This window comes from Cydia strobilella, chromosome 16 (assembly GCF_947568885.1).
Source record: "Cydia strobilella chromosome 16, ilCydStro3.1, whole genome shotgun sequence".
Classification (NCBI taxonomy): domain Eukaryota; kingdom Metazoa; phylum Arthropoda; class Insecta; order Lepidoptera; family Tortricidae; genus Cydia; species Cydia strobilella.
Genome location: NC_086056.1, coordinates 9,561,336 through 9,589,155, shown reverse-complemented (window position 1 = coordinate 9,589,155; position 27,820 = coordinate 9,561,336). Strand labels below are relative to the sequence as shown.

At 36.8% G+C, this 27,820-nt stretch overlaps 2 protein-coding genes across 8 annotated transcripts in view; both read left to right on the top strand.

The window, feature by feature from the left end:
- The window catches only part of LOC134748306 (CCA tRNA nucleotidyltransferase 1, mitochondrial), a 240,801-nt gene that overhangs the window by 77,281 nt on the left and 135,700 nt on the right, over positions 1-27,820 (top strand). The gene's annotated exons all lie outside the window — the stretch shown is intronic.
- LOC134748293 (luciferin 4-monooxygenase-like) overlaps positions 1-27,820 on the top strand; it is a 126,899-nt gene that overhangs the window by 97,581 nt on the left and 1,498 nt on the right. Inside the window, exons 8-9 of one of the 7 annotated variants that reach the window (XM_063683035.1) lie at positions 5,207-5,380; positions 18,941-19,848. In XM_063683035.1, coding sequence (XP_063539105.1) covers positions 5,207-5,380; positions 18,941-19,783 — 1,017 coding nt within the window. In that variant the 3' untranslated portion in view covers positions 19,784-19,848. Of the gene's footprint in view, positions 1-194; positions 271-5,206; positions 5,381-13,813; positions 14,889-18,940; positions 19,849-27,820 lie in introns of those variants that run through there. The other 6 variants (XM_063683034.1, XM_063683036.1, XM_063683039.1 and 3 more) reach the window with 6 other exon arrangements.

Genomic DNA, 27,820 nt, shown 5'->3' with positions numbered 1-27,820 from the left:
TAAACGTATTACAAACTAAATTAAATGATAATACTAAAAATATAAATAAAGTGAAAATAAACTTAAAAATACTTATGTAAAAGGACTTTCAGATTTTGCCCCCTAGGTAAGGTGCCCATCACGCAGGCGGCATTCCCGAACTGAATTGCTATGGCCAATCTTTCTAGTAATATAATAGTAAATTCTGAACCTAGGTACAATATAATACAAGTGGCAACACATTTGAACAAACTTTGGTGGTCCTTTTTTCCACAGGCATAAGGTCAACAAATAATCCGTTAAATATCTTTATCCCACTGTTGGATTGAGGAATTTCATGAACGAGGATTTGTAGTATCTAAACATTTTACGTACATCACAGAAACGCGTAAATCATCGCTCCGCGTAAAGGTTTCTAATGTTTATATAAGGGGCTACTTCGACCAGGAGAGCGAAGTGCGCATATGAACTTCTACAAAATATGTTTGCCACCGATGTGGTATAAAATATATATAATATGTATCAAATAATTAAACATATACCTTTATCTTGAATACCTATCCATTGCATTTTAGGTGACAAAGACGCAGAGACACAAAACGAGAATAACAAAAACAAATCGCGGAATATTCCGTAAACAACTGATAAGGAGATTGCAGGCTATATATAGTTACACTCTGGAGGGCAACTGAATAACAATGAATAATAGATTAACTCTGTTTATGCCTGATTGCAGTCTAGACATAGTAAATGCCTAAACGATTACTATTTATGATAATAATAACATGGTACTTTTATATTTTTGAAGTATGGCGTAAACCACCGCGTCCATTGTTCATTGTTATATTTTTATTTTTTTATTTATTTAAACTTTATTGCACGATATAAAATTGTACAAAAGGCGGACTTAATGCCTTAAGGCATTCTCTACCAGTCAACCATTGGGTCAAACAGAAACTTGTAGTTAGTGCAGGATTGTAGAAAGCGAGAGGAAATATGAAACACAAATCAAATTATTCTAAACAATATATATTTTGTTTATACACTTACACATATAAGAATATTAACAATATATACCTAAATATATACAAACATGCATACATACATACATATATAAATAAATATTGTATTATGTACCCAAGTATACAAGTAACATGCGGATCATTTATTTTTAAGCGAGTTAGAGAGGTGCTTACGTAATTTTCTTTTAAAAGAAAATTTGCTCTGTGCTTGCCTTAAAGGAAGAGGGAGATCGTTCCAAAGACGAATTGCCTGAAGGGCGAAAGAGTTGGAAACAAAGCCAGTGCGGTGATGGGGAATGGTCAGTTTCAGACTTCGAGATGTACGCAACTCGCAACCGGGACGTGGTGCTACAAAATTGAATTTAGATTTAAGGTAATCAGGAGCGGCAGGATCAAATAATATAGAGTAAAGGGTGCAGAGAATTTTTAGTGACCTGCGTTCACGGATGGGAAGCCAGTTCAGTTTGCGGCGGAAGGCCGATACGTGATCGTATTTACGAAGTCCATATATGAACCTAATGCAAATATTCAGTAGTCTGTCTAGTTTGTTGAGTAACTCCTGGCTTATATTAGAGTAACACACATCTGCATAATCAATCACGGGCAACACCAATGCCTGAATAATAAGAGTTTTTGTGCTAACTGGGAGAGAGTTCTTGAACCTATAGAGAGATCTCAGCATGTTGGTTACTTTGCGACAAATTTCAGACACCTGGGAGGTCCAAGTCAAACCACTGTCAACGATTAGACCGAGGTTTTTCACGGTAGACTGAAACGGAACCACATTATTTTCGAATTTAATCGGATCTAAGAATGTGATGTCAAGTAAGGACAGCAGACGAGGGCTACCCAGTATAATGGCCTGACACTTGTTGGGGTTGACAGAGATCCCAAAATTGCGAGACCACGCAGATATGCTTTCCAGGTCATCATTTATTTTCAGGATCGCGTTATCTAAGGTATTTGGGCTTGCTTGGGCATAAAGTTGCAGATCGTCAGCGTATAAGTGGTGAGGGCATTTAATTCGATCAGTGATTAAGTTTATAAATACAGAGAACAAAAGAGGAAACAGAATACCGCCCTGAGGAACGCCGGAAGAAAGCTCACACCATTCGGAGATGGTACTATCAGCTCGAATAGCCTGTTGACGACCCTGCAGATAAGAAGCGAACCAATCGGCCACTGATGACGAGATATTCAGATATTTCAAGGTGGTAAGTAAGAGTTATATCACTGTAGGATATACTTTTCGCCTTTATTGCTTTAAAGAATTGTGAATGTGTATTACCATAACATAACAAATAACAATAGACTTGTTAGCCTTATATATCTTTATAGGCCATAGAACATCGCATCTTAAATACTTATGTCAAGATGGCGAAAACGCAGTTCGAACGTTTTGAATACACTACTAGGTACTTCCATGTAGATTGAAAGGGTGCCAAGCTAATAGCTTAGCTGACTGTACATGGAATGAACCTTCTTTACAGTCATGATCATGAATGTTTTATCTGAAAATCACAGTTATTTATAAGTTACATACAGCAAAGAGAATTAAGAAGACATAGAGTGCTCACTCCAAACATCAGTTTAGTTACCAAAACGACTATTATTTTCGTAGTCTACATCTAGCATTAAGTAGCGGAACTCTCAGTACTGCTACTTGACAATAGATGTCGCGAAAAACGGAAAGTCTAATGTTCAACGATTTTCAGCTTCTGCTTATATTAGTTATAAATTGTTGAGCAATACACTTTTCGTCAGTCGCGACACATGTGACATCTAGTGTGGAGTAGCAGTACTGATAGTTCCGCTACTTGATGCTAGATGTAGACTACGAAAATAATAGTCTTTTTGGTAACAAACCCGATGTCAAAAATCGAAAAAACAGAAATTTCAATCGAGACGAAGGTTTTAAGATCTCATCCACATATAATATAGGCTTGGGACTTTTGTATGCTCGCCGTGGTTCTAGACTCCACGGAGTCGCCATTATGTTATTATATATTTTTTTCGAAGTCAAAGTCAAAGTGGATAAGTGCATATTAATGTATTTTATTATACTAAAAACACTCTACTGTTGGTAAACAAAATAAATTGAACAAATACTTTAAGTAACAATAACAAAAATGTCTTCTTTAATCTAATATTATTCGGCACTTCTAAATCTCTGATGAGGTACTGGCTTTTGAAATCAGTGTATCATAATCATCATCTACTACAATTTCATGTTCATCGTTAAAATGGCAGTAAGAATGGATCATAATATTTTTTTATATATTTTGCGTTGTTAAACGAGTTCCGGACTTATTAAAAAACTTTTGTGTGTGTTGAGAACGACTTCTCCACGTCCACTGAAGTTAAAGTTGTATTCTCGAGAATATTTGCCGATTCGTCCGTCGTCGTCGAAAATTCCGTATAGTGTCGTAGTCGGGATTCCGATCTACCACTTTTTCTTATTTATCCAGAACAGTAAAACAATACATGCTTCTTCAACAACTTGTAAAGAGTCAGCGAGAGAAATATGAGTACACGTCTTTAATCGAGTTATAGTTTTCGGTATTATTTCTTAAGTATTTTTTTATAAAATCAAGTTCCCACCTTAAATTGATATTTGAAAAAACCCTTTTTTGCTTTTTTAATAGATATGGCATCATTCGACATCATTCGAAACTTAAAGAAGTTTGCACCAATATTTTTTATGTCATCAAAATACGTAAATAGAAAGCTGCAGTTAGCCAAGTGCCCCATCTGGTTATTATAGATTTATGATAAAATTAATTGCAGTCATAACAACGTGTTTATTACCGATATAATAGTATAAGTCATGACATCTAATATACCTACTTGTAATGTTTTATTTTTACACTTTGACTTTGACTTCGAAAAAAATATTTTAACATAATAGCGACTCCGTGGATTCTAGAACCACGGCGAGCATCCGAAAGTCCCAAGCCTAAATATAACCCACCCAGTCATTAGTAAATGTAAGCGAAAACAAATAACGCAAGTTGTAAAAACTCGCGCGCCTAGAAGATGCTGATGTCAACTTTAGCCACTCTTCTCCGGGACCGCGGGGACAACGCCGTCCTCGAAACGTCGGAGGTAAATTTAAAACTTATTTTACGCGATTAAGTCCCTCCGTTGTAAATAATAATAAAAATCGATGTAGGTATGGAGTGAGCACTCTATGTCTTCTTAATTCTCTTTGGTTACAGGTACCTGTCGCGACGAATGATGGTCCCTATGAGCATAGAGTAACTTATACTAGAGCGGTACTGTCATAGTAAATTGTGTAACCCCAGTAAATTCACTGCCATCTGTCGACACACTTTAAAACTAAAAAAAAGATTTATAAAAATACGATAAAATGTATTTAAATATAGATAAATGATTTTTTTATTTGCATTAATTATTTTTATGATTTTGACCCATGTTCTGTCACTGATATGCGTTAAAATTGTTAAATAACAAACGAAACCGTCAACGCCATCTATACGACAGTTGGCCAAAACTAGTAGCGCCCTCTGAACGAGAATCAAATTTTCTTGATTTTCGAGGCACGTTTTTTCCTTAGACTGTATCCATCTATTACGGAGTTATATCTATCTTTGCTATGAGAGTTAATTTTTGTATAGAGTAGCTGTCACTTAAAAACTTGTGTAGACATTTTTTGGAAGTATAGCACATTAATTTATTTCGGAATGTAGGATTTAATTAATAAAAATACGGCAAAAACATATTTCTACAATAATTTTTCTAATGAGGCCCAACCACAAGAGACTTGAAAGAATTGGATGGTCTCTATGTCTAGGTGGTCACCATCATTTGACGCGATAGGTATACTGGGTATACACGCCTGGTAGTTGTACAATTTTTTTCTGTAGTGATGCACTGGACTTTTTTTTATGTTATGTAAATTTAATGTTATTTGTGCCCAGAATCATGAGCTGATTCCATGCTCCTAGGAAAGAAACAATGTCCCAGAAATTTCATACATTTTACGTAGGTACTTTCAATTTCGTTACCACCGTACTCGGCCGTGCAGTGTTTGAAAAATGGCAACGCAATGGAAAAATAAAACTGGAATCAGGAATGAATTAACTGATGATACTACCGCAGGCTACTTAAAAAAAAAGTTAATTAGTATTCAAAATATTCCAAGCGAAGGAACAAACAATTTATGAAAAGTTGCCGTTCTGCAGGTGGCCCCAGCGGAGCTGGAAGCCCTGTTACTGCAGCACCCGGGCGTGGCTGAAGCCGGCGTGGTGGGCGCACCCCATGAGAGCGCGGGCGAGCTGCCCACCGCTTTCGTTGTGCGCCAGCCCGGCGCCGCCGCGGTCACCGAGCGGGAGCTGCAGGACCACGTGGCCAGCAAGGTAATGTGCCTAGTATCTACCTATATAAAGAACACCAGTACCTATACTGCTGCTGCAGCGGTCAGGGGTAGCTGAAGCGGCCGTAGTAAGCACAACCGTTACTAATCAGGAGCTGCAGGAAGAACATAAATACCTGTGTTTCCAAAAAGTTAATTTCTGAGTCAAAAGCAATCCCCCTACATATAGTGCAATTTGTGTGAGGCATGTGAGCGCCTTGTAAACGTCGAATATTTCGCCGTGCGGAAACTGTCCATCTCTATCGTCGTTCGCTAAGGTCAGTCACACGTTACTTTAACCCTGTTTAGGCACTCCTACCTACACGTACCCCCTACATACGGCGTTATACGTAAGATGAAGACATGGAAAAATCCGTTTTCTAAGAGTTTTCTTCATAAATAGTAGATTGCGCATAAACTTGCTCAAAGAGCCAACAGGAGTGGTCATTTCTCCATACAAACGTACTCGACTGTTTCCTCCGTGGTTTTTGAAGCTAGAGCAATGATTTTTTCAACACAGATTAATATTGTCAATATCTGTGTCGGTGTGTTTTGCTTTTTTTGATATTTTTGTTTTTTAAGGCGCTAGAGCCCTTCACACATGGCCAAAAATGGCCTCACTGACTATGCCGCAATGAGAGGCGTGGTATTCAAAACTGATATCAATTAGCCAAAAAATCAAAACAGTCCGACACAGACAATTTCATAATCATTTAGATTTCCAAATTTGGTTACGATTGGTTAAGTTTTGGAGGAGGAAACAGTCGAGTACAAAACCTCGATTTTTGAGATTTTTACGCAGGATTTTTCGCCTAAGCTGCAGTTGTTCTTATCGCACTAATTTTAGGGGCGGGGTCAAGTTTCTAAATACGTACACAGACAGAAAAGTGATGGGCAATAGTCGACATTAAATGTCGATAATCTAGTGATGTGATAAGATCGATAAACCTTTTCAAAGTCGCGATTTGCCTCTTAGTAGGCGAAGTAAGTAAATTGAGTATGCACTTTGGCCTCAGGGGATATCGTTTAACACTATTTATTATTCCTTGGTTCATACAAAGCTGAGCTGACGCACTAGCTACGAGATTAAGTCCTGGCTACCCCCCAAAAAGGGAGGGGAAAAGTCGGCTTCTGCGGTCCAGTTTGCCTCTATTTCTACATATCTGTTGCTATGAGATCAAATTTGGTATATTTTGTGTAAATTAGGGACGAGTAATTTATTTTAGAAATAATAGTTTCACATTTTCATACACAAATCTGAATATATGAACGAAACATTAAAATCATATATAATTTTTGGTCACTGATTTGCTCTTTAGAAGCAAATTGTGGTGATTTGCACTAAAAATTAATTACACAATTTAGTCCATTTATTCGTTATTTAGAAAAGTATCAGTTCTAAGTACGTATTCATTCATTGATTGTAAAAATATTTAGTAATACTTTGGTTAAAATATTGTTTTATATTTTACAATTTTCACTATTATTCTAAAATTTATTTTAAATAAAGTATTAATTTTATTAAATCGTTTATGACGTGATCTTATTAAGTATGTATATGAAAAGGGCTCCACGAGGCGAAATACTTTTTACGCCAATTATTTTCTTTTTTTTTAATTTACAACAAAGACGAAAGTTCGAGAAAAATGTGGTTACTTAATAATTGCCTAACTTGTTGAAAAAATAACTTTACATACTATCAACTTATAACCGTAGTATATTCCATGATATAATAATAATAATAAATAATAATAAATTATTTATTTGGCAGGCAAGAAACCCAATTTTTACAATTTACAAAAAAAAAAAAACAAAACTGATATGTTTTAAATGCACCATATTTTTTTCTAATTTTTAAAAGAATATTTAATACCTTTAAAATAATATCTGTCTGTCTGTCTGACTGTCTGTCAATCTATCTGTCAGTCTGTCACCAGGCTGTATCTCATGAACCGTGATAGCTAGACAGTTGCAATTTTTACAGATGATGTATTTCTGTTGCCGCTATAACAAGAAATACTAAAACAGAATAAAATAAATATTTAAGTGGGGCTCCCAAACAACAAACGTGATTTTTTTGCTGTTTTTTGCGTAATGGTACGTTTGCGTTTTTTGTTAATAGCTTTTGAACTTTTTTTATGTGGGAATGCTTCGAATACATTTTTCTAGACATCATTCCGAATCTAATGAGGTATCATACGTATTTTTAGGAGTTTGTATCTCTATTAGTGGCAGCCGTACAAGCTCAATTTCAAAGAAAAACCGCAAATGGATGTACAGGTTAGCCGTTTGGCACACGCATACAGAGGTCAAAACAAAATTTTTGACCCGCAGTTCCTAAAAAAATCCCTTAGGAGGGGTGTGCTACAACATTTTTTTTTTGTATGGAAAACAACATTTTTTTTTCAAAAACCTATCGTGTGTGGTATCATACGAAAGGGCTTTTTGAGGCGATTCTAAAAGTATACCACATCACTACATTTTAGCCATTTTTTTTTTTGTAAATTAAAACAAATAGAATTTTCAAAACATACCAAGTTTGGGGTCAAGTTAATGGGTTAAAGAGGTATTTCCCGTTGGATATATGGATATTACGTATCATTGTGATTAATATGTACCGTATCTGCAGTACAGTTCCATAAGTCTCGTAAAATAGGTATTGAAGTAGAACGGCCGGTCCGGGCCGTAGCAACTACGCTCGCATTCCATTGCTAATTGTTCTGTTTATAAGTTATTGATATACCCGACAAAAAAAAACAAAAAAAGTGTTTTTTGTTTAATTTAGTTTAATTTGTATACTTTTAGTTTAAGTCATATATGTTAATACCTACAGTATTAAGTTATTTGTTATAGGTTAAGTGTGCGCTCACCGATAAAATGTATTTTGCGTGAAAAAACAATTAATTCTCGTGTAAGTGAATATTATGTATTCTTATGAGAAAATAAAGATCTTTAAACCTAACTGTGTCACTTTGTATTAAAAAAAACTAAATAAAATTATTTTTAAAATTGCTTTTTTTGGGTTAGATATGAGGAAATCACGTATCATTTATGGTATATTGTACAAAAAAAATCAGCCATATCGTATCTGGAGGAGCCCAAACTTGGTATGTTTTGAAAATTATTTTTGTTTCAATTTAAGAAAAATGGCTAAAATGTAATGATGTGGTATATTTTCAGAATCGCTTCAAAAAGCCCTTTCGTATGATAGATAAGAGAAGAATACGATAGGTTTAAAAAAAAGTTTTTTTATACAAAAAAAAAGTTTTTTTATACAAAAAAAAGATTTTTTATACAAAAAAAGTTTCAGCACTCCCCTCCCAAGGGATTTTTTTTTAGGAACTGCGGGTCGATAATTTTGTTTTGACCTCTAGTATACGTGTACCAAACGGCTAACCTGTACATCGATTTGCGGTTTTTTAATGCGAACAGCTTACACTATATTTTTAACCACCTTGAACGTTTTGTAGACTAGACTATTGTCCCAAATTGGGGTTTCTTATTCATTCCGACCAGGATTAGGAGCTTTTCAAACATACCTATTTTAATCAAAATCTGACTCATAAATAAAAAACGGACCATTAATAAAACTGTATAATTACATCAACGTAAGAAATATCTCATGTCACATGTTTCTTTGTTATGATAATTTTATCTAACCTGAGGCTTTCTTTTTTTCTAATCAACGAAGCTGGAGAGCGACAAATTTGTTTTTCATCACACTTGCTCGAAAAGATCTTATTTCATGCAGGTGTACTGAAGGGAAAACAAAAGGCCTATATTGTTCCCGCGGGAGTTATAGCTTTCTTTTTTTAATTAGATATGTCACTAATTCATACGAAGTACGAACCAAGTAAGTTATAAGTAAAATACTTTGTTTAAAGTATAAGGGTGTGTAAGGGAGTTTTACTTCTAAAATACTGACAATTATAATTTAGTATTTTTGTTTATAATATTTAATTGGATTAATTTAATAGCCGTTTAAAATATTTTGACACAATTTTGGCCTTAGATGCCTAACCTGTCAAGAAATGACAATATGGCGGACGAATATTTGAAACGGTGACGTATTTTATAATTATTTCCCTGAAAATTTAGTTTTTCATCACAAGTGTAACGAAAACCATTGTGTGTAACTCCGGGGGTAAGAATATTGTAAACTCCTCCTTTACAAAATCTCACTTACCCCCCTCGTTGCACAATGTAGGTACTAATAGCACAGCGTGTCGAAAGTTGATACTTTCCGCACGGAAACGAGAAAAGAAATGATTGTTTTTTTACTCTCCTGTATATTGAATTCAGCTACCTAAAATCAAGAAGTTAAATCACAATAACAGGAAATAAGTGAACGCTCAGTGGTGGTAGCGAGCTAAGCTAACGGAAAAAGTTTGTAAGAACTAGCTATAGCCTATGATATGCCTATATAGCCGGCCGCGACCGCGACGCGACTTGCAGGCATAAGGTCCGTGAGCGCAAATGACGTGCGCGTCTGTGTGCGTGCATCACACACACGGGGATATGGCGGCGCCGCCCCCGTCAGCGCGACGGAGATAATCAGTTTGAAATCTCAAAATTGAGAATTCGCTGAGCTCCTGTTGGCTCTTAAGAAAAAATCTGTACAACAATTACTAAGATACAAATTCTCTTTTTCGTTCACAGCTCAAGTGGCTCCCTATTCTTTATCCTCGTAACTTACATATTTTGTCCCTCTTGTATTTTATTCTTACCGCAACACCCGCTAAAGAGCGTTTAAATTATCTACTTTCTGTGAGGTTGTCACGCAGTCTGCTTCTTTATATCCCATCCTTCAAAATTTTACAACACTTCTTTTATCTTTCAAGCTGTTAAACTCTGAAACTCTTTACCTCTGGACATTAGACGCGCTCAATCTCATGATGTATTTAAAAAAAACTACTTTAAGAACATTATCTATCTCTCCCTTAGTGTTTGTATGTATATACATAGTTATTTTTTACTCTGTAGCTGACACGTTGCTGTTATATTTAGCTACTTATATTTCGGGTTGTTTTTTTTAATGTTTCTTTATGTATGCCTATTTGAATTTTCTTATGTGTATGTTTATTTACTGTATGAAAGTAGGCGTCATAAAGTATTTGCAACACCTAATACTCTTTTGATTAAATTATTTATTTCCGCTACCCAAAGGTTGTCTGGAAGACATCGTTCTCAGCGATAAGACCGCCGCTGTATCGCGAAGCTGTATCTTTTATTGAGGTGTGCCAATAAAGAGTATTCTATAATACTATTCTATTCTACTAGTAGTAGTAAATCTCGACAACGCGACACGCAGACAATTGTTAGCTATTGATCAAATATAGATGGCGAATCTTTTAGAAACTGTAAACAAGTCTGAATTAACTAGCAAATCCTAAAAAAGATAATCTGCACTACGCCCTTTTTTGTTAGCTTTAAATATGTTTCGTTGTACGAGCACTGTGGTCCTTTTGTTGTAAAATTTTCCTCCATTCAACATGGATTTGATTACTGGCAATTCTAAATTGATAAGACAGTACATTGTTGCCGAGGGATGGAAAGAAAGGCATTCTGTGCCAAAGTAACTAGATCCTCGCCAAGCCTCGGTCTGGCAAAATGACCGAGTCGGAAAATGCCTATTTCCACCTAGGTATACTTTAGACGGCCGGTCTGGCCTAATGGGTATATAGTGACCCTGCCTGTGAAGCCGATGGTCCTGGGTTCGAATCCCGATAAGGGCATTTATTTGTGTGATGAGCACAGATATTTGTTTCTGAGTCATGGGTGTTTTCTATGTATTTAAGTATTTATATATTATATATATTTATATATTATATATATCGTCGTACTCAGGTACCCATAACACAAGCCTCCTTGGGCTTACCGTGGGACTTAGTTAATCTGTGTAAGAATGTCCTATAATATTTATTTATACTATACATCATCTTCTTCTCAGTCGTACACTCTTCGTGGCTGTTGTGGATGACGCACGGTTGGTCGTCATTTCCGGTTTTGTTGATGGACTTCAAACATTCCCTTGCGATGTCTCTCCATTTCTGTCGGGTGGGAGCGTTGTAAGTGCCCTCGACTACGGATGACTTCGTCACTATTTTTAAAAAGTCGGTCATTTGCGTAGGAGATTGTCTTCTTTATCTTTTTCCTTCGATCTGGCGCTGTACTACCAGCCTTTCCAATGATTCCACATTTCTAGATACATGGCAAAAGAACTTAAGAATTCGTAATTGCACAGTCGACGTAAGCCGTTCTCTTATCCTAAGATCTTTTAAAATGGATACATTGGTTCGGAAAGCCGTCCAGGGGATTCTCAAACATGCGAGGAAATACAGTAAATATATAATATATTCAGCAAATGTCGCATACGTTACATACTTACATATAACTTCCGTTCGCGATGCACTCACGCGCGCACCCACCATCGTGTGCAGCGAAACTAGAAACATCCATTCAAAAGTTTTTTTTCCTAATTGCGTTAGACAGCACGACTGGCTCGCATTGGTACACACAACGCGATTTGCGAACCAATGTACCACTTCGTACCGTCCGTAAGGCCCGTCTTTACTAAGTAATATAAGTCAAAGACTTCTCGTTGCATAAAAAAGATACTAGATACTTTAAAATTTTATTTGTATGATTAGTGATGGGCGAGCGGAAAGTTTCCTTTATTGGGAAGTTTCGGTAACGTAATTTACTGAGAATATTTCCGCAATATTCTCCTGGCGTGAAAAATAAGGAAATTTACATTTTTTTGATGATTATATTGCACTTTTCTTAGTGAGTAGAGCTGTCAAAAGAGTTACTTAGTAATATTACAAATGGAAAATATAATACATATCTAAAAGGGTTTCTAAGTTAGGGCTTATTGAAACTGTAATGTAGAGGCCCAACGGAGCCGACATGTCTCAGTGATAAAGGCTCCTTTTAAATATGTAGATTTAAAAAAAAAAAGTTAGGGCTAGAAATATTTTGAAAATTTAAATTTAATAGAAAAATTAACGTACATAAATTTGTGCCCCATCATTCAATAGGGTTTTAAAAATGATTTCAAGGTATTTAAGATCATTTTTTGCTTAAATAAATATTTTGGGAGATAATAGAACCGAAAGTCTTAAGAGATTATGAAACTGAATCAACAGTTTCCTAGAGTTTTTCTTTTTTTTTCTAGCTAAAGTTTATTTGTTTTGCTTTCTAATAATTGTATAAAATTTAAGAATCTTAAAAAATCTAAGGAAACGTGTGTACAAGAAGAGCGTATGTTCTAAAGAAACTTACGGCAGTTATGCCCTTTTGACGGTACCACTATTGTACCAAAAAAAAAAGTTTGTAGGTAACTAGGGATATTATGTGACCTCAACAATGAACTTTCGAAGAAACCAGTCTCAACGAGGGGACTAACTGATGCGTTTACATGCAGTTATTATTTGATTTAACAAAACTAGCACTTAAATATATGCCATTATGCCAATCACTAAAATGCATTTTTTAAGCATTTTTTTGTGAGAAACAACATACAGAAATGTTATTTATACACCATATTTCCAAAATAAAACCTAAATTACCAAGGAAATTTCCCTGCAATTTATGAGAATTTTACGGCAATTTATGGAAATTTACGAAAAATTCATGAAATTCAAGTGAAATGATACTAGTTTCAACGTAAGGATAAGGAACCTTGTATTTCTAAAATATTTCATCATTAGAAAAAATTTAGTTTCTATACAAAAAACACGCGCTTTTAGATAAATTGCCAGTTTTGGAAATGTTTCCGTAACATTACCGAGAATATTCTCTCAATCGGAAATATTCTCGGCAATTTGTATGTATGACTATTCACTATCTTATTTATAGGATTATTCATTACACTATTTGCCTAAATTAAAAATGTATCTCATTAACCCTTAAATCGACAAGGGACAAAAATCTCAAAAAAACTGTGGTGTGTCGTTTTTTTTTTGTGTTATTATTATGTTGTTGTTTACCATATTATTTACTTACGTTACAGGAAAGTATCGCTTTGCTTTAATATTTGGTGCAGATTTTTTTTCTTGGGATGTCCAGTATAGTGGACGTTATCGATTTAAGGGTTAAAATGTATGCGTCACAACTTAATAATTACTCAAGCAACAGCTTAAATAACTAATTCATTGGTATTTCTACAAAATCTTTATTATATACTAGCGTCCTGCACCGGCTTCGCACGGGTTACCCTTAACAAATTGTACTCCTAAACCTTCATCAAGAAGGTTTAGGAGTATAATTTCCTTCCTTCCTCTATCTTTCTATTGATAGGTGAAAACCGCATAAAAATCCGTTCAGTAGTTTTTGAGTTTATCGCGAACATATAGACAGACGCGGCGGGGGACTTTGTTTTATAAGATGTATAGATTATACATACTAGTGTGTTCACTTTTCAATCTTTTTGCAGGATGCGCAGATCTTGGGCATCAATGGTGCATGTAGAGGAATCGAGTTGACTAATACCACTATCAACAGAGACATAGTCACATTCACAATGCGAGACACCAAAACTAAGACTGCCAAATCATTTGTGATTCGGGATGAAATTATGAATATTTTTAAAAACAACCGAAACAATATTATATTGGCAACTAACACTATCATAACAGCCAAGTCTCATGAAGGTGTACACCACTTCTCGTCAGCATCACACCAGCAACATCAACCACTTTACACAGATCCACAGCCAGGCTCCCGTGACCCTCCAGTTTACATTGAGCATTGTAGTCCTGATAAAATCAAAATTGATTCCCAGACAAAATCTTCTAGCACACGTTCACTGCCATTTGCTCATTATCTTTATTATATTACCATTATATTATCATTATCAACTACCACTGTACACTGCAGCCAGATTGGAGATTGGCAACAGTCTGCACTTGGTGGATCAAATTCCCAGCCTCTATTGCCTTCTCAGCGGGAAGGAAGGGCAAGTGAACAATCAACCAGTGACACTGCATCCTCACAGCCAGAGTCCATTTCAAATATACAGCAAACTAATATTCGTGGAGCTGGTGGATTAAGAACAGTTACAATATCCAATAGCCCTAATATGACAAATGTTAATTTTCCCAATGGACCTGATAGAACAGTTACAATATCCAATAGCCCTAATATGTCAAATGTTAAGCTTCAATACAATGATGAACCTGGTGGAACAATAACAGTTACAATAACCAATTGCCCCAATATGTCAAACGTTAGATTTATTGTTAATGCTGGAGCTGGTTCAGCAATAACAGCTACACTAACCAATTGCGCTGATATGTCAGACGTTGCATTTGTTTTCAATACACCTGGTGGAATAACAACAGCTACAATAAGCAATTGCCCTGATATGTCAAATGTACAATTTATTTTCAATGGTGGACCTGGTGGAACAATAACAGTTACAATATCTAATCGCCCTAATATGTCAAACGGTATTTACTATTATGTCAACGGTATTTACACCTAAATTTGTGACAAACATGTAAATTTTATGACGTAATGTATATGTAATGTATATTATACAACGCATATATGTTCGAAGCCGACTTGAATTGAACGCGACAGTATGGAGCCCCCATGAACATTACTACACCCTTATGTTAGACACGGTGCAAAAATCATTCGTACGCTTTTCCGTAAATTCAATGGGTAAATTGGGCAAAATACCTGGGGTAAATATCGGGTATGTTTCTAGAATTTACCCGGTATTTACCTTTTCTTCCCGAATAAGTGGGTTTAAATAAAAGTTGGAAACTGAGTAATAAATTAAATTGAAATAATGTAAAAACAGTTTTCTTGATAGTCATATAATATGTATAATAGTTACCTATATAAAAAATATAATACAAATACAAATAATATTTGTATACAAGTAAAATTGACTACGGAATCCGTCAAATGTACCTATAATATGAAATATCGAGGATCGAAATCGAAAAACCGGCACAGAAAAAACATATTCACATTTTATTTTATTTTTTAATTTTTATCACTGGCCAGTGTTCATGACGAACGTGCACGACTCTCTAAAGAGTTTGTAAGCGATTAGTTTTAACGAGCGGGTATGCGAGTAAATGTATAGTGATGTATTCAATTTAAAAAAATAAAGTTTTTGTATGGCAATATGTCACAAAATTAATATCATGTAATTTTCCTTACTACATGCACAATATACGTGATGCACGTCAAAATCGGCTAGCTAGAAAAAAAAATATTGAAGAAAGATCATATTTGTTTTTTTTTTTTTTTTTACTAAAGTTTGGTTTGGGTGGTTGGTAGGGTTTGGTTTGGTAGCTGAAATTTGGCATACTCAATACTAATAGAAAGACAAATCAATAAAAAAAATTACAAGCCTAAACTCGCTGGGGGCAGACTCACTTACCCTGGCATGGCCTTTACAACTTTCTGAGACAATGTCTTTTAGATCTATCTCTGAATCAGAAACCTATAAATACCTTGGTATGTCACAGTCGTTGAGTATTGAGGACGAGGGTATTAGACGGTCGGTGAAGGAGCGCGTCTTTTGTCAGGAGACTCAGGAGGCAACAAAGAGCGCGCCTTTAAACGCCTGGGTAATGCCCCTACTCAAATACACCTTTGGCATACTAAGGTGGACTCAGACCGAGCTGGATGCCCTGAATCGGAGGGTCCGAAAGCTGGTCACCACACACCGTATGCTACACCCGCGCTCGTCTGTTTTGAGTTTGTACATCTCACGGAAGGGTCTCTATTGTTTCCCATATAGTTTATAATAAGTTTGTTCACATTTTCGTTAGTCATAATTTGGTTTTTCCCAGAAACGTGTAACTTTTCAGGATAAAACAAACCTTTTTTTTTAAGAGGGGAAAATGCTTTACGCATACTACCCGGCGCGGGGACGGGCCGGGATGTTTATGTGGGACTCCCTGTTGTGGGCTAATGAGGCCCAAGGTGTACCCACTAAAAACCCCTCTATTGGCCGCCTCAAGGCTATAAGGCGGGGCACGGGGAACGACCGAGATCACGCTTCCGTAACCCCGCCAGCCGCTGTCCGAACTGCGGACTCATCCTCGGAGGAAGTACTCCTCTTCCGCTTGGAGTACGCCCTTATTTGGCTCTCGTGTAGGCGGCAGACGTCCCCGAGCCTACCGCCCACGGGTACCGTTACGGGGGAAGTCGACGGACGCACGCCAAACGCCTCCGTCCTATGGGAGGCCGGGTCTTCTTCCCTTTCTCTTTCCGCGGTCTCTTTTCTTGCCATTACGGCTTCTCAGAAAGAGATCACCGCTTTCCATGATCTGTCGCTGTCTGCCATAGTTTTCACCACGGCAGGCAGGGAGAGATGAGATCGCGCCCCACTACTGCCACGAGTGTGGCCCGTTCTTCTGTCCAAGCTGGGCACACAGCCAGAGTATGTTGTGACGTGTCTTCGGCAGCACCACACCCGTGGCATATTGCCGTCGGTTCTCGGCCCAATCTGTTGCACAGATATCGGCCGAAACACCCGTGTCCTGAGAGGACCTGCGTCACCCGGAAAGTCATGGAGCAATGTTTCCGGTCAAGCCATTGTTTAAGGACCGGACGTATTGCCTCTATGGTATGGTGGCCAGCCATTGGATGCGCAAGTCTCTCCTCCCAGCTTGCCACCATTTCCAGACGAAATGCTTCGCGCCGTCCATCTATTTCCCTTGGTGCTGGTGGCTCATTGCATAAACCTATCTGTAGGATAACCTAAGGAAAATCCTGAAAAGTTAACGGTTTCAGAATTATGACTAATGATAATATGACAATCATTACATTATGACTTTCAATAATTATGTCAAACAAAGGGACCCCCTCACGGAAATGTGGAGGGGCCTCACGCCGCTCTCCTTGGCAAACGAGAACTGGCACAAACCTGTAGTACTAAGCACCGAGGACCGCAAGGCGGTATGGAAGGATAAGCAGCTACACGGGTGCTTCTACAAGGCCCTCATGGGACCCGATGTAGATGACATCTGCCCGCATCGGTGAACTGGCTACGAATCGGGGACCTCTTCGGAGAAACCGACGGTTTTGCCTATGCAATTGCGGACGAAGTTATCATGACGAATAACTACCGGAGATATATCCTGAAGGACGGTACGGTCGACATTTGTCGGGCATGCCGCCGTCCCGGAGAGTCAGTCAGGCATTATCTCCGGTTGTTCTCATCTTACTAAGGGCGAGTACTTGCACAGACATAATCTCGTAGCCAGAATTATTCATCAGCAGCTTGCTCTCCTATACGGCCTTGTGGACCGCGAAGTGCCGTAGGTACTACAAGTACCTACTCACCTGCGCCAGTTCTCTAAAATGGTCGTGCCACGCTCTATTGGGATCGATCTATCATCACTGACAGGACTATTGTTGCCAATAAGCCTGAGCTTATCCTGTCAGTGATGATAGATCGATCCCAAAGATACTTTGCACGCACGATGCTGACATACCAAAGATGTCAGCATCGTGCTGATAGACCGATCGCAACTCCGGACCGTGCTCGTAGACGTTACCATCCCCCATGATGAGAATCTCGTGAAAGCCGAGTAGGACAAATCCAGCAAGCACGTAGACTTGGCCCACGAGATTACCGCCATGTGGGATGTTGACTCGACGATCAGCGAACGGTCTCATAGCGAAGAGCCTCAACCAACACCTAGAGAGACTCGCTGGGTGGTTGGATCAAGGGTCAGATGCAGAAGGCGATAATTTTGGAAACGGCGCGTATAGTACGTCGGTTCCTCACTGCAGCCCTGACCCACCAGCAGCTTGGGCCCTGCCCCGCTGCTGGCGGCACCCTAGGTTAGGTTTATGTTTATATGTTTTTTTTTGTATTGTTTTGTGTTTATATGTTTCACTTTTATATTCAAATTATAAATGACCTTGGCCTAAGAAGGAAAATAAATAAAGAGAATAATATTTTTATTTTATTTCATTACTTTCCTACAAATTGACAAAAAAAAAACAGTGTCTTATAAATAGCTTTAATTTACATTTATTGTGTCTAAAAATGTCGTGTGATTAATTGGTATTTCTGGTTTTATTTAAACTTTTTTCATATTTTTACTATAATATTAATATATGTTTTTATATATGTGTATCTTCAATTATACGAAGTAGTTTTTATACACACCAATTTGAGTAGATACGGTTACGTAAATAATTAAATATCGGGTAGATTGGGTAGTTTACCCGCCAGCCAGCGCCCTTTTCTATCTAGGTATGGGTACTATCCATATCTATATTTTACTCTTTATATACTAGGAATGGTAAACTATACTTTACTCTCATAAACTTCTTCTTTCGTTTAATACTCGACCAAATTACTAACCCTTCTGTGTTGGCTTTCATTTCACTCTAAGTGCGTCGTATCTCCGGCATAGAACTCCGTCCCCGTCCCCGTCGACAAACTTTTTGATGTCCCGGCGGCACGAACTCATGCTTTAACACAACATAATGCTTAAATAACTATTCATTGGCGTTTCTACAAAATCTTTATTACTTATTATACATATACTAGTGTGTTCACTTTTCAACCTTTTCGCAGGATGCGCTGATCTTGGGCATCAATGGTGCATGTAGAGGAATCGAGTTGACTAATATCACTATCAACAGAGACATAGTGACGTTTACAATGCGAGACACCAAAACTAAGACTGCCAAATCATTTGTGATTCGGGATGAAATTATGAATATTTTTAAAAACAACCCAAAAAATATTGTTCTGGCTACTAACACTATCATAACAGCCAAGTCTCACGAGGATGTACACCAGGCCTCGTCAGCATCACACCAGCCACGTCAATCACTTTACACAGATCCACAGCCAGGCTCCCGTGACCTTCCAATTAACATTGAGCATTGTAGTTCTGGGAAAATCAAAATTGATACCCAGACAAAATCTTCTAGCACACTGCCATCTGCTCATTATCAACCAGTACACTGCAGCCGGATTGAAGATTGGCCACAGTCTGCACTTGGTGGATCAAATTCTCAGCCTCTATTGCATTCTCAGCAGGAAGGAAGGGCAAGTGAACAATCAACCAGTCACACTGCATCCTCACATCCAGGTTCAGTTGCAAATATACAGCAAACTAATATTCGTATACATACAGTTACAATAGTCAATAGCCCTAATATGAGAAATGTTACATATGATTACAATGGTGGACCTGGTGCAACAATAACAGTTTCAATAATCAATTGCGCTAATATGTCAAACGTTGCATTTATTTTCAATACACTTGGTGGAATAACTACAGCTACAATAACCAATTGCCCTAATATGTCAAATGTAAAATTTATTTTCAATGGTAGACCTGGTGGAGTAATAACAGTTACATTAACCAATCGCCCTAATATGTCAAACGGTACATATGTTTACAACTAAATTTGTCACAAACGTAAATATCTTGACTCGTAAAATGCCCTTAGTTCATTATACAACGCATATATTCGAAGCAAAGTTGAATCTAACGCGACAATATGGAGCCCCCATGAACATCAGTGCACCTTTGTTAAGACGATGCAAAATCATTCGTACGCTTCCTTTACCGTAAACTATGGGTACTGTCCATATCTTTATCTTACACTGATTTAAACTAACACGATTTACACTCATAATTTTAAAACTTACACGGGATTTCTTTATCTTACACATTGACATAAAAAATAGTTTTCTTGATAGTCATGTAGTTCTATAAAAATATATATACAAAATATAAAATATATTAATATTTGTATACAAGTGGAAGTGACTAAGGAATTCGTCAAATGTTTAATATATTACCAATTTTTTTACTAAATCATTGATTTATTATTTATTTGTAAATCATTATCGTTACAATCATATAATTAGTTCACAATCAAATTGCCTATCACAACCTACGAATTTTCAAGCTCCTAAGTGTAGCCCTGTAGTATGTAAGCCCATAAAATAAGTAATAAAAATAAAATTAATTCGATACCTACCTAATAAAAAAACGAACGAGCGAGCGAAGTAAAGTTCTTACATTCAACTTGAAACACACCGCTGATGGCTAGGGGCACGTCCCGGCATTTCGATGTTTTTAAGCTGAAGGATAGTTTCATGTACAATAATTTAAGTAAATTGGTTCTAATTTAAATTAAATTCGGCAAACGTGTAGATGAAGGCATTATAATTAAGGCATTAAATTATGAGCAGGCTCGATCAAGGGGTTATGGAGCTAGAAGAGCCTAGAAGGCCAAAAAGCTATTTGTGAAGGGTCTTGCTATTCTGTAGGCCTAGCACATGATTAGCGCGACAGTGTGTCGCCGCGAGATAGACTACCCGTCTTCTACTAACTGTATGAATTAAAGGGGGACGGGTAGTCTATGTCGCGGCGAGATACTCTCGCGCCAATCATGTGCTTGCCCGGCTGGTCATCTTATTAGCAAGAAAGTATACATCTAGCACAGACCTTGCAATAAATCGCACGCGGTTTTCGATCATTTTCCGACTAGGTAGGTGCATTCAATTGATCTAACTTTTTGGCGAACCGCGAGTACTTAGTTCGGGGCGAACTACTAGTTTATAATAAAAATTAAAGAAAAGAATAATAATAACACTTACTGTCCGTAAATCACATGTAATGCACCGTCCAATTAACTCTGACACGTCTACGTGACGTCAGAAATGGATAGCTCTGGAAGCTTATGCATCACATCGCATCGTATCGTGTTGAAAGCGAGGGACAGTAAAAGTGATAATATCAAAAAAGCTATAAGCTCCAGGGGTAGAAGTGAAATATGCATAAGACGCGAGTTGGCAAGATGTCGCTTTTATAATTATAAAATAAATGAAAACAATATAAAAAAAAAAAAACAATCAAATATAGAATAATAAATAGAATAACATTTAGCAATTACATTAACAAAACTATAATAATAAACCAATTAGTGTAAAATAAAGAAAATAATATAAACCAAAATATTTTTAACAAAAAAAAAGTGAAAAAAAATAAATAAAAAAAAATGAAAAAATTGTCTAAAGTAAATATATACAGGATGATCAATCCAAATGGGTCAGTATGGAGAAGTCAGAAACTATGAGAGATAGCGAAATCTGTTCTTAGGAACCATGGCGTCGATTTTAGATTTAATAATAATGACATTCAAACTTTTTTTTTAACTCATTCATAACCGGGAATCGAACCTGGTCAATATTCTTTACGTAATCTCGTGTAGTATTCGTTTGTATAATTGATCCTGAAATTTGAATAAAAAATTAGAAAAAATTTAATGTCATGATCATCTTCCTCCCGTTGTCCCGGCATTTTGCCTCGGCTCATGGGAGCCTGGGGTCCGCTTGGCAGCCAATCCCGAGAATTGACGTGGGCACTAGTTTTTACGAAAGCGACTGCGATCTGACCTTCAAGCAAGTTTTCCTTCACCGAAAAGCGACTGGTAAATATCAAAGATATTTCGTACATAAGTTTGGAAAAACTCAATGGTACGAAGCCGGGGTTTGAACCCGCGACCTCCAGATTGCAAGTCGCACGCCCTCACCGCTAGGCCACCAGCGCTTTGAAAAAAAAAACTGAATGCCACATTATTATTAAATCTAAAATCGAAGCCATGGTTCCTAACAACAGATGTTGCTATCTCTCATAGTTTCTGACTTCTCCCTACTGACCCATTTGGATTGATCACCCTGTATACAAACTTTCCTACAAATTAACAAAGAAAAAAATCATAAAATTGCTTTATTTGTAGAAATCATAGACCATAAAACAGTGAACAAAATACACCTGTACATATTATTGATATTATATTTATTGTGTCTAAAAATGACGTGTGATAAATAAAACTGGTATTTCTGCTTTTATTTAAACTTATTTTCATATTTATACTATAATATTTATATTATAATATATATTTATACTATAATATGATATATATAATATAGGTACTAAGATCAACAGTTTTCGTCTATAAAACCTAAATCTTGCTGCAATTAATAATCTTCAAATATCTAATTTATATTAAATCTAAATTTATATATTATGTGTATCTTCAATTATACAAACGATTTTTTTATACCGGGTAGATTGGGTAGTTTCGTTTCGCCCGCCCGCTGGCGCCCATCACTCATTTCACTCAAAATGCGTCCTATCTCCGACATAGAACTCCGTCACCGTCGACAATAGTAATTTATACAATCGTGATATAATAGAGAGCTTTTCAGTCGAGTACCTTGAGTTGCCTAAAGATACGAGATTGAAAAGCTTGATTACATTATCACTATTGTATACTTACAATACTTTTTCTACGAGTTACCTAAAATAATATTTGTTTACTGTAAAACCTAAATAATTAATGAAAATTGGTAAGTATCTCAGTAGACCAAAATGTAGTACAAAAGACGTAAACGCGCGACTATTTCATGAGCATATAAAATAGTTGCCCGTTTATGTATAGTATGGGAGCGCGGCGGCACGTGATTGATCAAATGTTTTATAGTTTACTACAGCGTATCGAAATGAATATTATAGTTAAGTTGGGAGCCTATTATAGTTAGGTATACGAAATCTTATTCAACCATTACAGTCGACGAGTAGAAAAACACTATTTGCTGTTTCGGCGGCACGAACTCATGCTCTATCTCACTCTCCACTGCACCATACCTTAACTCTACTCAATGATAGGACAGCGACAGCAAACTGGATATGTTTTACAGCACTGAATCGCAATTTCATTAGTATAGCAGCCGTTACTTGGAGTCTATCACGACTTCAAGTTCCATTCATTCGTGATACTGCTTTAGATCTATAGTAGAGTAGGTACCTTATGTTTATACCCTCCTGTACAACTAACATGTTCGTTATGTTTTTTAATTTCTTTATTTAATATAAAATATACAATAATATTTACTTATCTAGTGTAGGTACATTATAATCCTAGACAGTAAAAAACTGCAAAACACAAGATAGATTTGTGAGCTAGTTCGCCCTTACCTTAAAAGAAGCCGAGGCCTATAAACTTTTTATTTTTCATCGCACTTGCTCAAAAAGGTCTTATTTCATGCAGGTGTAATAAAGGACGAAGGTCTATATTGTTTCCGCCGCGGGAATTATGGATTGTAAAAAAAACTGTAACCCCCTAGGGAGTTATTGCTTTTTGGGGCTCCGTTCCGTAGTCAGCTAGAGCTAAACATGTATATAGGTTTTTATTTGTGCATTTCCGTTATTAAAAAAAGGCACGAATATCAAAAAAGCGATTATTACCAGGTGAATAAAATTACTAACAAATTAAATGACACCGGAACTGACAGCCAATTTAATAGGCAAATTTGTTGCCATATTAAGAGTTTCTTAAATAGCTAACTGATACTGTTGGAAATGGCTTACCAAGTTACAATTATAATTTAAGTCGGGTTTAGTATTAATTACCTCAGTACTTAATAAAATATTACATTGAATATAATTTATTGTACTTTTTATTTCGCACACACACATGCTTCAGCGTTCGTAGGTCCTCACCATTGTCCTCACTCAATTGAGTATTTAGAAAACTAGAAAATATATTTTAGTTATTTAAGATGCATCTTTAATTCTTAATCAATAAAATGAGAGCTTTTCAGTCGAGTACAGTGTTTAGGCCACGAAGCTTGCTAATGCTATTTTGTATTGTATACAATACAATACTTTTTTTATGAGTGAACTAAATTAATACTGACTGATATAATTATTATAGGTAAACGGGGTAACCGAGAGCATAGTATAAACAGGGTAAAGTATGTTATCTTCATACAATGCACCGCGCGCGACCTGTATCTATGGTCGCCGCACGCACACTCAAACAAAATCTCGACCCGCGTTTCTCAGTGCGCAGTTCGAGATTTTGTTTGAGTGTGCGTGCGGCGACCGTAGATACAAGTCGCGCGCGGTGCGTTTGTATGAAGATAACATAGGTACTTTGCCCTGTTTATACTATGCCCAGAGCCACATGCTAAATGGCTATCGTTCCCTGTATACGTCTTAATGGTAGCTATCAATTATAAAGTCCGTCTGTTAGAAGGGCATTTCTCTTTCATTTGCGTTAGAATTGGGAATTTTTATATCATTTCCACTCAGAACCACGAGCTTTTTCCATTTTTACTAAGGAAAAATGTGTCCCCAAAATTTTGGTCCGTTTGGTTACGGTTTTCAACTTTTCAGTACAACCATAACAAAACAGACAAAAAAAATTGTAAATTTTGGGGACACTTTGTTCTTGTATTAGGATCGAAAGAGCTCGTGATTATGAGTGGAAATACTATAAATATTCCAATAGCTATTTATGCAACAAGTGCGGAAAGTGTACTCGTATTCCTTTATACACTCGCTCGCTTTGCTCGCTCGTGAATAAAATTCCACTCGTCGGAAATCATCTTTACGCACGTGTATCATACAATGTTTTACTATGCATTGTGCGAGTAAATAAAAAAAACATATAATGGCAAATAAGTTTAATTATTAAAAAATTGAAAACAAAAAACACTAGTGCGGAAAAGTAGTACTTTCTCTCCGCTCCGTAGGAAACGCACTTCGAGCGCATGCATTGTAAAATCTAAAATGCAAGTTGGGGGTACAACTTTTGAATAGAAATGCCCCGAAGCGATATTCGTAGATTGTGGTCCCGACTTATAGAGCGCTTTCAGACTACTGCATTTTGAGTGTAACGTGACAGCTGCCATCTCGTATTGAAAAGTAAAATCGTAAGTAGAAGTATCATACCGGGATGAAGTCGGCGCCACAGTGAAGGAAATCCTCGGCGGTCACCGGGCAGCGCTCGGCGGCTCACTCACTGTGGGCTGAAATTCCGCTCTTTTTCGGATTTAACATCCCAACAAACAATTAGGCGACACGCAGCACTTTATTTGAAACTAAAAGACGTAAAACGACGCTATGTTATCGGTTTTATAGGTCACAGTTGTAAAAAAGGGGTTCGTCTACTACCTACACAAACTAAAAAATTTAATAAAATTATATAAAGAGGCTCGTTGACGTCTTTGTTTTATCTTATGGTTTTGTCCTCTTGACCGCGGCGACACGTGATTGGTCAAATTATTTTTTGTTCACGAAAGCGTTTCGTAGACGGGACACCCGCCCGACTCGGGAGCCCATAAGTATGCAATTATAATTTGAGATACGAAGTCTTAATTCAACCATTAAAGTCAACGAGTAGAAAAATGTTATTAAAAATGTAACTGGCCTGGTGGCCTGCTAGACTCAAAGCTCTGTGGGCCACTGGCGGCCTATGCACATGGCGAGCCACAACAGAAATGTTGTTTGTTCTGTGCTCTGATAGTGTTATAGATTTGTCATAGCACAGACTGTGCAATTGTTATTATAAACGTCAAACTTCTATTGAATTGCGACGTTTAAAAATAACACTTGCACAGTCTGTGCTATCAAAATCGCTTCCGAGTTAGCTTGGTCTGACTAACCAACATTATTTGAAGAAGGAGATTTTGTATTCGATTAAGTATTTAGGTTTTTTTCATGTGTCGTCGATTATTAACAGTTTTTTTTTTCATATGAAGTTGCACATAAATATACTTAATAAGTGCCTATTGTATGAGAATAAATGAAATAAATCTGTATAACAATTACAAAGAATATTTAGTGAGTCTTGACAATGGCACTTCACATAAATCCTTTCAAACAGATAAATCTTGGCTATTCATGGCGAATCTCCTAGAAACTAAACCGGTCTGAATTGAATAGCAGATCCTAAAAAAATGATAACCTTTGCCTCGTCTCTTTATTGTATACGTGTACTCGTACCTAGGTATGTTTCTTTGTGCGAGCACTGATTCTTCTGTTGTAAAATATTCCTCAACGCCATCATACATTATGAAGTTAGAATTAGAAATAGACACTTTAAAATTGTAAGATTGACAGGAATATAAATATAAATGTTTTTTTCTGCACCTCTATTATATTGATAACCCTATGACTTTTTTTAGATTTTTTGATGATTTATAAGAGTAAAAGATCGAAAAACAATCTGCATACGATTTTTTTAATGCTCCTACTGATAATAACTAATAAATCGAATAAAATCAAACGAAGGGGCTTGGCTGCGGTTAATATACATTTATAAAATTGCGTAAAAATATTTTCTGTAATGTTAATATATCCAGGGAGAAAAATGGGGACTACGTTTGTATGAAAAGGCGTTCTCGCACAGTCGTCCACTTTCGTCTTAGAGCCATTGCACAACGCGTTTTTTAACGCGCAGTCGACGTGCGTTTTGATACACACGCAGCTTGTAGACTTTTGCGCACCTACATCGATGCAGACGCGATGTTAACGCGTTGAGGCAGCAATAATACATGCGCTCTGTTAGTTAGACCAAGAAGTCTGCAGATCTTGACAGCACACGCAGTGCCAGTATTATTTAATTTATACGTCATAATTTCATAGAAGTTTGACGTTTAAAATAACTCCTGCACTGCGTGTGCTGTCAAAATCTCTGTTCTTTTCTTGGTGTGACTCTAATAATTTTAAGAAAAATAAAGAAACGTAATACTCGGCGAATTGGGTTTTGGATTTCAGTTTTGAAATTTTCTGTCGCAAGATTCCATTTTAAAAGAAATAAGACGTGCAGTACATCTAGTCAAAGATAGATATAACTCCGTAATAGATGGATATAGTCTAAGGAAAAAACGTGCCTCGAAAATCAAGAAAATTTGATTCTCGTTCAGAGGGCGCTACTAGTTTTGGCCAACAGTCGTATAGACGGCGTTGACGGTTTCGTTTGTTATTTAACAATTTTAACGCATATCAGTGAAAGAACATGGGTCAAAATCATAAAAATAATTAATGCAAACAAAAAAAATCATTTATCTATATTTAAATACATTCTATCGTATTTTTATAAATTTTCATTTTTAGTTTTAAAGTGTGTCGACAGATGGCAGTGAATTTACTGGGGTTACAAAATTTACTATGACAGTACCGCTCTAGTATAAGTTACTCTATGATCTAGTCTAGTTACTCTAATGTGACTGTAATACATAGATAGTAGTGTATAGTGTAGCTCCGCGCCTGCACCCCTCCTTCAGCCGGGGAAAACCCCGGCAGTCAAGACAACACGCGCGGTCAACGCGCGTTTGCATCGATACATGCGCGCGTGCCCTGCGCGTTTATTTTCACCTCAGCAGCTCGAACAAGCCTACTTTCGTCACTCCCTGGAGTGAGGAGTGCGACTTTCCTCACTCCAGGGAGTGAAACAATGTAGCTTTTTAATTTAGTGAAGGCCATGAACTTCATACTTTTATTACATTTTTTTTATGGTATGGTCCGGTCCGGTCTCGTCTCGTATCTTATCGTATCGTACATATTATAATACTTTTTTTTTCTGTTTATTCTGTGTAATTCGGAATACATTTTAACCTTTAATGTGTTCTCACTACTGA